This window comes from Pristis pectinata, chromosome 14 (genome assembly GCF_009764475.1).
Source record: "Pristis pectinata isolate sPriPec2 chromosome 14, sPriPec2.1.pri, whole genome shotgun sequence".
In the NCBI taxonomy this organism is placed as follows: domain Eukaryota; kingdom Metazoa; phylum Chordata; class Chondrichthyes; order Rhinopristiformes; family Pristidae; genus Pristis; species Pristis pectinata.
The window spans coordinates 11,135,983-11,149,105 of NC_067418.1; the positions used below are offsets into that span (position 1 = coordinate 11,135,983).

At 41.2% G+C, this 13,123-nt stretch overlaps 1 protein-coding gene across 2 annotated transcripts in view; it reads right to left on the minus strand.

Annotated features, from left to right (window-relative positions):
- Positions 1-13,123, minus strand: part of ano1a (anoctamin 1, calcium activated chloride channel a) — a 224,268-nt gene that overhangs the window by 103,459 nt on the left and 107,686 nt on the right. For both annotated transcript variants that reach the window (XM_052029183.1, XM_052029182.1), the window contains 3 exons: positions 7,482-7,533; positions 7,014-7,069; positions 5,777-5,818 (listed from right to left, as the gene is read on the minus strand). In XM_052029183.1, coding sequence (XP_051885143.1) covers positions 5,777-5,818; positions 7,014-7,069; positions 7,482-7,533 — 150 coding nt within the window. The remainder of the gene's footprint in view (positions 1-5,776; positions 5,819-7,013; positions 7,070-7,481; positions 7,534-13,123) is intronic.

Here is a 13,123-nt window from a genome sequence, read left to right on the forward strand (position 1 = left end):
GAACAGGAACAAGCATACCTAAAGAACGACGAGCTAACCTGCTCACAACACAGATTATATGGAGTATAAACAGTATGGACACAACCAGGTGAGCTTACAGCCAAAGGATCAGATCAAAGCTCACACTCCTACCACATCTAGTCATGAGTAGTGTTGTACAACAACAAATAGGAGGTGACGGCTCCTAGAACATCCTCATTAATGGCAGGGACCAGCATACAAGTGCTGAAGACAAGCCTGAAGCATTTGCAATGATATTCAGTCATTAGTGCTTGGTGGGTGATCAATTTCAGCTTCCCCCCACGGTCTCCACCATTACAGAGCCAAGTCTCTAGCCAATTCAATGCATTTCACTTCATATCAAGAAACAGCTGACAACACTGGATACAGCAAAGACCACGGGACCAGACGACATGTGAAGACCTTTGCTTTAGAGCTAGCTGCCCTCTAGCTAAACCGTTCTAGTACAGTTAAAGCAGCATCTATCCAATGTAGAACATTTTTCAGGTACTCATAGAAAGCAGAACAAATCTAATGCCTCCAATTACTGCCAGTCTACCTTCAGTCACAGTGATGGAGACCAACACAGAGTGCGCTATCAAGCAGTGCTTACTCACCAATAACCCAGTAAGTGCCCAGTTTGGGTTATCATAGAATCATAGAACAGTACAGCACAATACAGGCCTTTCGGCCCACAATGTTGTGCTGACCTTTAAACCTTCCTGCCACATATCCCCCTATTTTAAACTCCTTCATATGCTTATCTAGCAATCTCTTGAATTTGACCAATGTACCTGCCTCTACCACTGCCCCAGGCAGCGCATTCCATGCCCCAACCACTCTCTGGGTAAAAAAACTTCCTTCTGATATCTCCCTTGAACTTCCCACCCATTACTTTAAAGCTATGTCCTCTTGTATTGAGCATTGGTGCCCTGGGAAAGAAGCACTGGCTGTCTACTCTATCTATTCCTCTTAATATTTCATACACCTCTATCATGTCTCCTCTCATCCTCCTCCTCTCCAAAGAGTAAAGCCCTAGCTCCCTTAGTCTATGCCAGGACTATTTGACTCCAGACTTCACTACAATGACTGTGTGGCCAGATTCTGCTCTAACTCCATCTACAAGTTTGCAGATGATACCACCGTTGTAGGCCATATCTCAAACAGCAATGTTGGATTACAGGAAGGAGATAGAGAGCTTAGTGATATGCTGTCATGACAACAACCTTTCCCTCAATGTCAACAAAACAAAAGAGCTGGTCATTGACTTCAGGAAAGGGGGCAGTGTACACGCACCCGTCTACATCAATGGTGCTGAGGTCGAGAGGGTTGACAGCTTCAAGTTCCTGGGAGTGAACATCAACAGTCTGTCCTGGTCAAATCACATAGATGCCATGGCCAAGAAAACTCACTAGCGCCTCTACTTCTTCAGGAGGCTAAAGAAATTTGTTTTTTCCCCTTTGACTCTCACCAACTTTTACCGATGCATCATAGAAAGCATCCTATCTGGATGTATCACGGCTTGGTATGGCAACTGCTCTGCCCAGGACCGCAAGAAACTGCAGAAAGTTGTGGACACAGCCGAGCACATCACAGAGCTGTGTCCCTCCTTGGACTGTCTATACCTCTCATTGTCTTGAAGCAGCCGGCATAATCAAAGAGGCCACCCACCTGGGACATTCTCTCTTCTCTCCTCTTCCATCAGGTAGAAGATACAGGAGCCTGAGGGCACGTACCACCAGATTTAAGGACAGCTTCTACCCCACTGTGATAAGACTATTGAACGGTTCCCTTATACAATGAAATGGACTATGACCTCACGATCTACCTTGTTATGACCTTGCACCTTATTGCACTGCACGTTCTCTGTAGCTGTGACACTTTACTCTTGACTATTATTGTTTTTACCTGTACTACTTCAATGGATTCAATGTAACTGCACTGTGTAATGAATTGACCTGTACGATCAGTATGCAAGACAAGTTTTTCCACTGTACCTCGGTACAAGTGACAATAATAAACCAATACCAATCTTGGTCAAAACATGGACCAAAAAGCTAAATTCCAGGAGGTGAGAGCCAATGACTGTCCTTAACATCAAGGCAGCAGTCGATACATGATGGCATCAGGGAAATCTGGTGAAAGCTGGTCAATAGGCATCAAGGGGAAAACACTCCAATGGCCGGGGTTGTCAGAGGTCAATCAGCCCAGTCCCAAAAATATCACAGTAGGAGTTTCTCAGGGTAGCATCCCAAGTCCAAACAACTTCAGGATGTTTCATCAATGACCACCTTTCCCCAAGTGGGGAAGTTCACTGATGATTTCAACCCTCTTTGCAACTAATCGGAAAAATGAAGTGTCCACACTGGCATGCAAGCAAGACCTAGACACATTTAATTATAAATGCATCACACAGTGGTGCAGCTAGTTGAGCTGCTGCCTCATAGCGTCAGAGACCCAGGTTCAATCCTGACCTCTGGTGCTTCTGTGTGGAGCTTGCATGTTCTCCCAGTGACCACGTGGGTTTCCTCCCACAGCCCAAAGGTGTACAGTTTGGTAGGTTGACTGGCCATTGTAAGTTGCTGAGTGGTAGAATCTGGGAGAAGCTGATGCGAATGTGGGGAGAATAAAAGAGGATTAATGTAGGAATAGTGTAAATGGGATGATAAAGGTCAGCATGGACCCAGTTGGCCAATAGACCCATCTCCATGCTATTTCTCTCTACCACTCTTATGACAAGTGCAATGGCCATCTCTAACAGGTGACCTAACCATGACAGTGAAGGGCTTTATCATTGTTGAGTCCTTCATATCAACATCCTGAAGGGTCACCATTGAACCCCAATTCAAATGGATGAGCCGTATACAAGCACAGGGAGGCTGGGGACCCTACAGCAGATAACTCACCCGACATCACGGCACATTTCCACCATCAGAAGGCACAGGTCGGGCGTGTGATGGAATGCTCTCCACATATCTGGAGTCCAACTCTAACACTTGAGCAGCTTATCTGGTACGAGTAGTATCCCCTTCTACAACACATCATGGCTTCAGGGTGTGCCATCTACAAAGTGCACTGTAGTTACTTGCTTTGCTTACTCCAACAGCACCTTCCAAACCCATGACTCTACCACTAAGGACAAGGGTAGCAGGCACATGGGAACACCACCACCTACAGGTTCCCTTCCAACTTGCATACCATTCCAACTTGGAAATCTCTGTTCCTTCATCGCTGGAATCTAAATAACTGAACACCATTCCCAGCATTCCTCTGGGAATACCTTTACCCGGAAGACTGCAGATATTCTTGGAAACCACTAACTTCAAGGATAACAAATGCTGGTCTTGCCTTCACCACGTCCCCATTAGTATTTCTGCACACCCGATATAAAAATTCCAGTCTCGTGAGATTGGCACACCACTGCTGTCACATTAAAATCAATCCTACAAGATGGTAATATTGGCTCTTCGTTGCCTGGAATTAGGAACTGGTTGGTAATACTCACTGCACTATATAGTCACAACAGTAGTTTGTATCCTACCCTGCAAAATTCAGTTACATTGGAAGTGAATATTGGAAGCAGAGTACAGCACACATGGTTATGTCGCACATTCATTAATACCAACCAGAGATGAAATTCTGGATGAGTGTACTCAGTGTTAAGTTCTACATCAACATATTCCAAAATTAATCTTGGCAGTGTCAAAATAGCAGATTTCAAAAAGAACAAGTCTCCATTACAGCACTAAAGTTCCAACATAACCTGGAAGAAGATAGAATTCTATATTCGTCAAGCAACCACACAGATTCCAACATTTTAACAAATTCACATGTTGTTTTTTCTGCTTTGATCTCAAAGCAAATAGTCCAGCATAAAGAAAGCTTCACCCACTGCCCTACAGCTATTGTAGCTCAACTTTTGCTAGCTCAGGAGTGGCTGAATAACATGCATGTTACACAAAATTACACAAAAGATAGCAACTGTACTTGAAGTTATTTCTATAAACTCATGGGAGGGGGCCAAATTCATAAGTCAAATATTTTAAAGTTTTAAATAGCAAGGAACAAACCTCCTAATTCAATATATTTATTGCTAACAACAATTTGAAATTAAATGCCACTTTTAACAGGATGAACATATCAATATTCTTCATGGGGGTCCTTAACACAATATCACCAAGGTGATATTAGGACAAATGACCAATCCTGGTAAAGGTAGGTTTTAAGGACCATCTTAAAAGGGATAGATGGATTTGAGACAGGCAATTCTGACAGTGGAAGAATTGAGAAAGGGACCATAGTATGTCACGTACACAGAGAAACAGACTTGGTTTCAGATAATGTTCAAATGAGGCAGCATGTTACAAACCAGGGGCAGCCAAGTATTTTGGTGCACTCTAGAAGTGGCTGCATGGATATGGGAAGAGAAACAATTGTGGACAATACTCTAGTTACAGGCAACTAGATGGGAACAGAGTGGTCCTACCCAGGTTGATAATGGAGAGGATGACAATGTCCTGGGAACAATGAGGGGTGGCTTATCCTCATCACAAATAAGAATACACATCTTGAGAGAGCATCAGGGGGCATTTTGGTATTGGGGCAGGTTAGAAGATATTTAGGGAGACTCAAACATTAAATTTCAGGAGGGGTAGCCATGGATTTGGGAGAAGTGACAATGTGTAGAGTCTGGTGTGGTGTGTGCAAGAAACGGCAGAGAGTCGTGCTGTGTCCACATCACCAAAACCAGCCTCCCCTCCAAAGGACTGTCTATGCTTCTTGCCGCCTCGTTAAAACAGCCAATATAATCAGAGACCTCTCCCACCCCAGACATTCTCTCTTCTCCCATTGGGCAGAAGATACATAAGCCTGAAAGCACATACCACCAGGCTTGAGGACAGCTTTTATCTCACTAAGACTATTGAATATTCCGTTGGTATGATAAAATGGACTCTTGACCTCACAATCTACCTCGTTATGGCCTTGCACCTTATTGTCTGTCTGCACTGCACTTTCTCTGTAACACTTCATTCTGCATTTTATCATCATTTTCCATTGTACTACTTCAATGCACTAATGTGATGAAATTACCTGTATGGATGGCATGCAAAACAAAAGTTTTTCACCGCACCTCGGTACACGTGACAATAATAGACCAATTTAAAGCAGAGCAGTTATTTTCAAGGGATAGGATAGGGAAAAGGAGGTGGGTCAAGGATCTGTTCTGAATGGTGATGATGGTAGGTTTGAATGAGGAAGGGATGAGTGTCCAAGCAGAGAGAATCACTAACATCAGCTACAGTAAGGACCTGGAGAAGTTGGGGCTGTTCAACATCGTGGAATAGGGTCAAGTAACGATGTTAAATGGATGAGTCGCTCAGAGAGCATAACCAGAGAAATATACCACAGTTCCAAACTGGGATAATATAACGTAGGTCATAAATAACAACTGGTTACTTTAAGGCTGTTGCAAGGATTGCATCATGTGATATTCTCTGGGCTACAACCATACTTATAGCAAGTTGCAGAGAGTCAGTCTGCAAGCAGCCCTTGAATAAACTCTTCGCACTTTGAGTTCTTTGTGTCTCACATGTACACATCAGAGCCTCAGATGAAGTCCATTGTTGAATGTAAAGAATTCACTGCACACAAGCAGAGGGTGAAGGCAGGTGGGATCCTTGGAGGAGGTATCAGACATTCTGGGTTCATTGTCAATTAGGGGAGTTGTTTTGCTGAACATTTCAAACTCCGACTTCAACACTTCAATTCCACTTACCTTTCTGTCATTTTCTTCTACGGACTCCCCTCTGTAATGACCCTGCAGAAAGTTCAAGTAGATCATGTGAGCTAGAAGAAATTGCATTTGTCTAATATACAATACTGACGACATTAAAATCATTTCAACAAGTTTTTGAATTTTCCAAATTCGCCCAATGCCACAGCTAAAGGAGAAGCACACCACAAGCACACAACAAAACAAGCAGAACTTTATTTTAAAAAAATGAAAACAGAGAAGGTCAGAAGTGCTCAGCAGGTCGGGCAGTGTTCTATCGAGTGACCATTCAGTAGAAAAGGAAAAATGAAGAAACAAGTGCATTTAAGTTGCAGAGGTGAAGGATTGGGGGGGGTGGGGGGGGGGGAGAATAAAAGTCTGTGATGGGGCCATCCAGTCGATAGATGGAGAACGATTAGAGAGAGATGGGGGAAACTGAGATACAGAACACAGCAGCTGCCGGAAATTCAAAACAAAAAGAATGCTAGAAATACTCAGCAAATCAGGCTCCCGACAGATGCTGCCTGACCCATTGAGTATTCGCAGCATTTTGTTTTTACTTCAGGATTTCCAGCACTTGTATTAGAGAAAACCCAGAACATTATATTGGCCTTTTAACAGTAAAGAAACAAGAAGTGAATTATCCAGGTGACACCAGGGGTTCCCACTACAATTGAACTTGCCCTTTAGAACATGCTTTGCATTAAAGCCAGCCTGTAAAAAGAAAAGTGAACAAGGCTTAGCTCTGAGTAGGCTCCCATTTAGCTTCACCCAAAAGGTGAACAGGCATTACCAATAAATTACAACTCCAAAAGTATGGATGCTAACACTGTAAAGGCCACACTATTGCAGAAAGCTGGTAGATCATTGATCTACACAGTCGGTTGATCAACAATAGTTTCCAGAATTCATCTGATGACTAGATGCATCTTCTATGCAAAAAAAAACAAAAATAAGCTTTACTAAAAATCTGCACAGTATTAAGAAATAAATTTTGGAATTGCTATTTGTACATTGCATTGCCACTTACTCCAAACACAACAGTCAAAGTACATTATCATCAAACTGACAGCGTCTCACTTGACTCTAAAGCTGACCATTGGCGAAGGTTTCATTTGTTATCCTATATGTTTAGGCCATTGTAGGGTGCAAGAACAAGTCTCCACTCATTCAACATGTTTGTATCACAAGGTAGGCAAAATATTGTCCTTTGAATCTGTTATAGTCTGGTATTACTTACATCATGCAAAGGATAGGCTGCAACGTAAACTCCACTGGCAAGAAGACTTGTGATCCCTATGTCAAAACAAATGCTGGCTTAAACATGGCAGAGTGCAAGAACAAAGTTAAGAATCTAATAAAAGCAAATGCTCCAAATGCAAAAAAAAGTGTTTTAAATGCAAAAAATTTCTTTGAGCTAAATAAATAAAAATCACCAAAAGAAATATTGGACAAATCATTTAACTTTTTAAACTGCAGACCAAGAATATAGATAGAGGCTAACAATTCTAGAATGTGGCTGAATATTCATGGCAAATTCAAGGCAAAAGTGCAGAGCAGACTGCATCTTAATTAGTATCTACTTCTACTAAACTTCACAATAGATGGTGCATGCATAGATTCATGACACAGTTTCCTACACCAATTTTAATATCAATCTTTACGGGCATGCATCTTATGAGAAGGTTAGGAAGCAAAGCAGCTTTACCCATGCTGTATTTGGCTTTGGTGCAGGTTGTTCTTTTTAGAATTTCATAAACCTGGGAGAGAAAAGAGTAAGTTTATTATTTCATGGTCAAACTACATCTTTGTTTTTCTTCTGGTGGGTAAAGTGTGTCAGATTACTTGTTTCATCAAGAAATCAACGTACAACTCTACTGGACAAGCAGGTGCTTTTCAATTGCAATAGCACACTTTGTAAACTCAGGGTAACATCGAAGCATGTTTTTTAAAAAATATGCATGCATATCATAAGCAATTTTCCCCAGATTTCCATAGGCCTCTCCCGTTTATGCACGATTGCTTGACGACACAGGTTAGTGTTCAGTTCCTGCCGAGTTTCTCCACTTGACAACTGGATTTGGGTTCGAAAGTTAGTTGGTAAGCCCTCAACCCATACATTCAAACTCAACACACCAGACACTTCAGAATGCTGCAATTGTTGTAGCATAAAAAGGCCAGCCCTGTGCTGGCTCTTTACATTCCTGGAATGTACAAACACACCCAGATGTAGTCAAGACAACTACACTGTTGGTCTGAAATTTAAGCCAGACCAGGTAAGCATGGCAGATTTCTTTCCATAAAGAACATTTAAAAACCTCATCCGTTCACTAAAAAAAAATCCAATAATTTCATGGTTCCAAAGCTGAAACTTGGGGTTTTCCTTTTATTAAAAAAAATGAATTTCATTTATGATCACTCAGTTGCTATGTTTCTTGACCAATGGTCTACAATGCTGGCTGCCACACCACATCATTGTACCCCTAACAATGCAATGGAGTCCAGGAACAGTCTCCTTCCCCGTGACGCTGCAGTTCTTCCTTTTAGTATTTATCTTTCTCTTTTGAAAGCCCTGACTGAATTTGCTGTCAACACTCTGCCAGGCAGTGAATTCCAGACCTTGAGCTACACACTCAAAGAAAGTCTCTCCAATATGATGGGCATGAGTTTCTTGATGCTAATTGTTGCCACAAACTGACTACAGCCACAGAGGATTCAAATCAGCTGCATCTTAGAGTACAGATAACCATCTGAATCAAGTCTTACTAATGGGGTTTCATAAGGATGAAAAGAATTACCATTCAGAATGATCTCGGTACTGTGCTTGGGAAAGCCATAGAAAGGGTGCAGAGGAGATTTACAAGGATGCTGCCTGGAATGCGGAGCATGCCTTATGAAATCAGGTTGAGGGAACTTTTCTCCTTGGAGCGATGGAGGATGAGGGGGGACCTGATAGAGGTTTATAAGATGAGAGCCATTGATTGGGTAGATAGTCAGAGGCTTTTTCCCAGGGCTGAAATGGTTGCCACAAGAGGACATAGGTTTAAGGTGCTGGGGAGTAGGTATAGAGGAGATGTCAGGGGTAAGATTTTTTTTACTCAGAGTGGTGAGTGTGTGGAATGGGCTGCCGGCAACGGTGGTGGAGGCGGATACAATAGGGTCTTTCAAGAGACTGTTAGATAGGTACATGGAGCTGAGAAAAATAGAGGGCTATGGGTAAGCCTAGTAATTTCTAGGGTAGGGACATGTTTGGCACAGCTTTGTGGGCTGAAGGGCCTGAATTGTGCTGTAGGTTTTCTATGTTTCTATGAAAAGAAATCAGTTTTGTTCACCATCTCAGTGCTAGAATAAGCACCACAGGCCTTTATGCAATGCTTTCCACACATGACTGACATCATTACTACCTGGCTATACTGTAAACAATAAAAGATTTTATATGAAATTTTATTTAAATTGGTTTGCTAGTTTAATCACATGTCCAGACTACAAAATGATCAGTACAACTATGGAGCTTGCTAATTTTAACCGCAATTGTTGCAATTAATGGAATACAATTAATGGATATACTAGCTGAGCAATATTGTTGCTGCTTTAGCAGTCTGGAGACCCAGACAAATGTTCTCATTACACAGGTTAAGATCTTACCTCTACAGCTGGGAAAGTTGATCTGTTGATCAAATAATCAGGAATTAAAATACTGAAGTATCATAAAAACCCAGCTAGCTCATTTAGGGAACAAAATTTGCTGCCTTTTCCTTGTCTGGCCTGGGTCCAGATGTACAGCAACATGGATAACTCCTAAATAATCTCCGAAGTGAAAAGAGTGACCAGTCAGGGGAAAAGACATTGAGGAGACCCAAGAAATTCTGCAGATGCTGGAATCTGGAACAATATGGCTAACACAAGGGGACATAATTTTAAGGTGATTGGAGGAAGATAAGGGGGATGTCAGGGGTAAGTTTTTTTTAAAAAACAGAGTGCTAGGTGTGTGAAATGCACTGCCTGCAGAGGTTGTGGGGGCAAATACATTAGGGACATTTAAGAGACTCTTAGATAAACACGTGAATGATAGAGAAATGGGGGGCTATGTGGGAGGGAAGGGTTAGATAGATCTTAGAGCAGGATAAAATGTCGACACAACATTGTGGGCCGAAGGGCCTGTACTGTGCTGTAATGTTCCATGTTCTAATACACAAAGTGCTGGAGGAACTTAGCAGGTCAGGCATTTAGGGATGGGCAATAAACACTAACCTTGCCACTGAAGACAATGTCCTGATGAATTAATGAAGATTTTAACTATAGTTTTTTAAAAAAGATACAATAGCATAGTGATCAAGTTACTGAACGAGCAGCCAGTGTTGTAAATTATCGATCGCTTGACGAGTTCAAATCCCACCATAGCGGCTAGGGAATCCAAATTCAATTATTAAAGCTGTGATTTTAAAAAGCTAAACTTCGCGACTGTAATCATGAAACTACCAGACCTTCCCATCAGGGGAGGCAATCTGCCACCCTTGCCTTGTCTAGTTCAGGCTCACCAAATGGTAGTGGCTCTTAGTGTCCCTGAACTAATGCAACAGCGACAGGTGGAAGGTAAATGCTGGCATTGCCTGTGACATCCACATCACAGTAAGAATCTAAGTGTCAGAAATCTGAAAAAATTAAAACAGAGGCAATTTTATTTTTAGACTCAACTTTTTGCAATTACAGGGTGGATTTTAAAGTACAGAGTCTTGTATACATTTTCCCTCAATATTCATCAGTTCCAATGTTTGTAATTTTTAAACATTAACAAATATATAATTTGATCAGTTTAACAGATTAAAATTCGTACAACCATTAATCAGAAAGGGCAAGTAAAAGAATTGGATGCATTAAAAAAAATGCACAAGACAAAAATATTCAACAAAATCACTAACTAGCAAATAAGAGATTACCAGTAGATTCAGCAAGGTTAAAGAGTACAAAAGTGAAAATGTGTCTTTGGAGATCAGTTTTAATTTCCCCCCTCCCCCCAAAAAAGATGCAGCAAGGACTGAACCAACATCATCAGGACAGCACTGCCACTAGACCTGGTATGTGATCAACAAAGTGACCAATTTATCCTCAGAATGGAGACAACAGGGTTGGAGGGAGATTTATTTTGAATTTGGCAGCTGTGTAGGAGGGAAGCAAACTTGGAATAAAAACAGGAGAAGTTTCTGCGAAAGTCACCGTTTCCTCCTTGGCCAAATTTATTCTTGAAAAGATGTTCCCTAGCCTATATTGAGAAACTTTCTAATCCAAGGCAGTTGACAAAAGTTGCTGGGAAAAATGACTAATGTGGGAGGTGGGGGATAGGAGAGTTGACTCCACTTCCCACGTCAGCCAAGGGTCAGTTGGCAGCTGATTCAGAAGGATGCGAGTTCAAGTCTCACCTCATTGGGTCAAATCAAGTCTCACTCCAGAGACTAGAGCACACCAAAAACAACAAAATTGTGACTGCAGTTATGAAGGAACACTGCACTGGCTTTCAAATCAAACGTGACATACAGGCCTTCTCTCAGTTGAAGGCATCATTTTGAAGAGCAAAGATATCACATTACTCTGGCCAATATTTATCCCTCAATCAACACCAGATATAATTTGATCACAACATGTTGCTGTTTATAGGAGCTTGCTGTGCACAAAATGGTTGCTATATTTCAGTGACTGCACTTCAGAGATACTTAACTGACCAGAGGTGGTGTAAAACACTGCATAAAATGCTAGCCTCCCTTGTTTCCAGGAACTTAGTAGGGCCTGGAGACATGGAGGTATCAGTTATTTTACAACAGGGCAAGGAAATAGCACAGAGAAACACAACTCTCAAGATACAGCCTTCTGATGGATCAGTGTGTCATTTCTCAACATAGATGATATAGAGGTGATGTTTGGCTGTTAATAAGGCAGCAAGTTTCAATTTGTTAATCAGGAATAAGAGCAAGATACATCAAGTCAGATTACAGAATAGCTAACATAACGATTACAGTGTGGGCTTTACTGAAAATTGCTGATGTCTGGGATCAACATATTCCTTAGAAATCACTGCATTAATTGATTTTCAATAACAATTGTGATTACTCTTAAACATAAGGGAGCTTGCACACAAAGAATTTATACTTGACACCTTCAGAGAGGGTTCAGATTAATGTGTGTTAGCTAAAAATCTGAGCTAGGTCTGATGCTGGGAAACACAGAAAAATGGCATTTTATGGAACCAAACTGAAAGGAGGCTTGAAAGATTGAATGACCTATGCAAATGTGGAAGAAACACAAAACATCTTGTAGGAAAGGAAAATGACATCTAAATGGCATTCGAGACAAAACGTGTTCTCTCTCTCTTAGCAGACCTGTAGCAAAGGTAAAAAAACACAAGGGAGCACATGTAAAATTTCTTTGACAAGAAAGCAGGTCGAGTGGTAGAAAGGTCCATTTTGAACTGCTTCAGGATTAGTAAACGAGCTCCAGTGGGATCAATTCTACACCCTCTGCTTTGCGTTAACATTATATGTCCTTAAATATCTTTTAAATGTGCAAGTTTATAGAGGACCTTAAAAGTCTGTGGGAAAGCAATAACATATGGAGAAAGGGGTAAAAGGGCAAAAGAATGCAAACAGCCTAAGCTGATGAATGATAAGCAAGGCTCAGCTTTGACCAAGGTATGGATGGCAAAGAGAGAGAATAAAAAGGTGGCTGTTCAGTCAGAGTTTAGAAGAGAAAATGTGGAAACAAATCAATATGAAAAAATGTCTGCAGAATATGGATTACTGATACCCAGAGGGGTCCAACAACATGCCCAGAGAGAGGATACATTAAACAATGAAAGTGTAAAATCTATTCACTACAGATAGAAATCAAACAACTTGTAGCATTGTTTGAGGAAAGAGTTAAGTTGGCAAATCTCAATTATAACTTTTCCAGTTGCATCCTGTAAATCACAATGAGAATAAAACTTTTTGATCATCTATTTTAATTAACTAAACAATGTACATATTGCTCTTTAGAGACTGGATAATCATTGGTGACAAATTGAGCTGGAAAGTGGCTCAGGACAAATTTCTCAATTTGGGTTCTTAACAAAAAGCCAAAAATAAACCCCGTATGGAAATGATCATCAAGTAACCACACTAACACCAACTGGCCTGTTCGTCACAAGAGTTTTTCTTGTGTAAGCCAAGTGAAATCCAAGGCTTTCTAATCAATTATTGGATCCAGACATCTTATTCGGTCCGAGAATACGATACTGATAGAAGAACAACACAAAAGAGGACATCAGGTGGGCAGGCAGCATCTATGTAGGGAAATGGACAGTTGACGCATTGGGTCGAG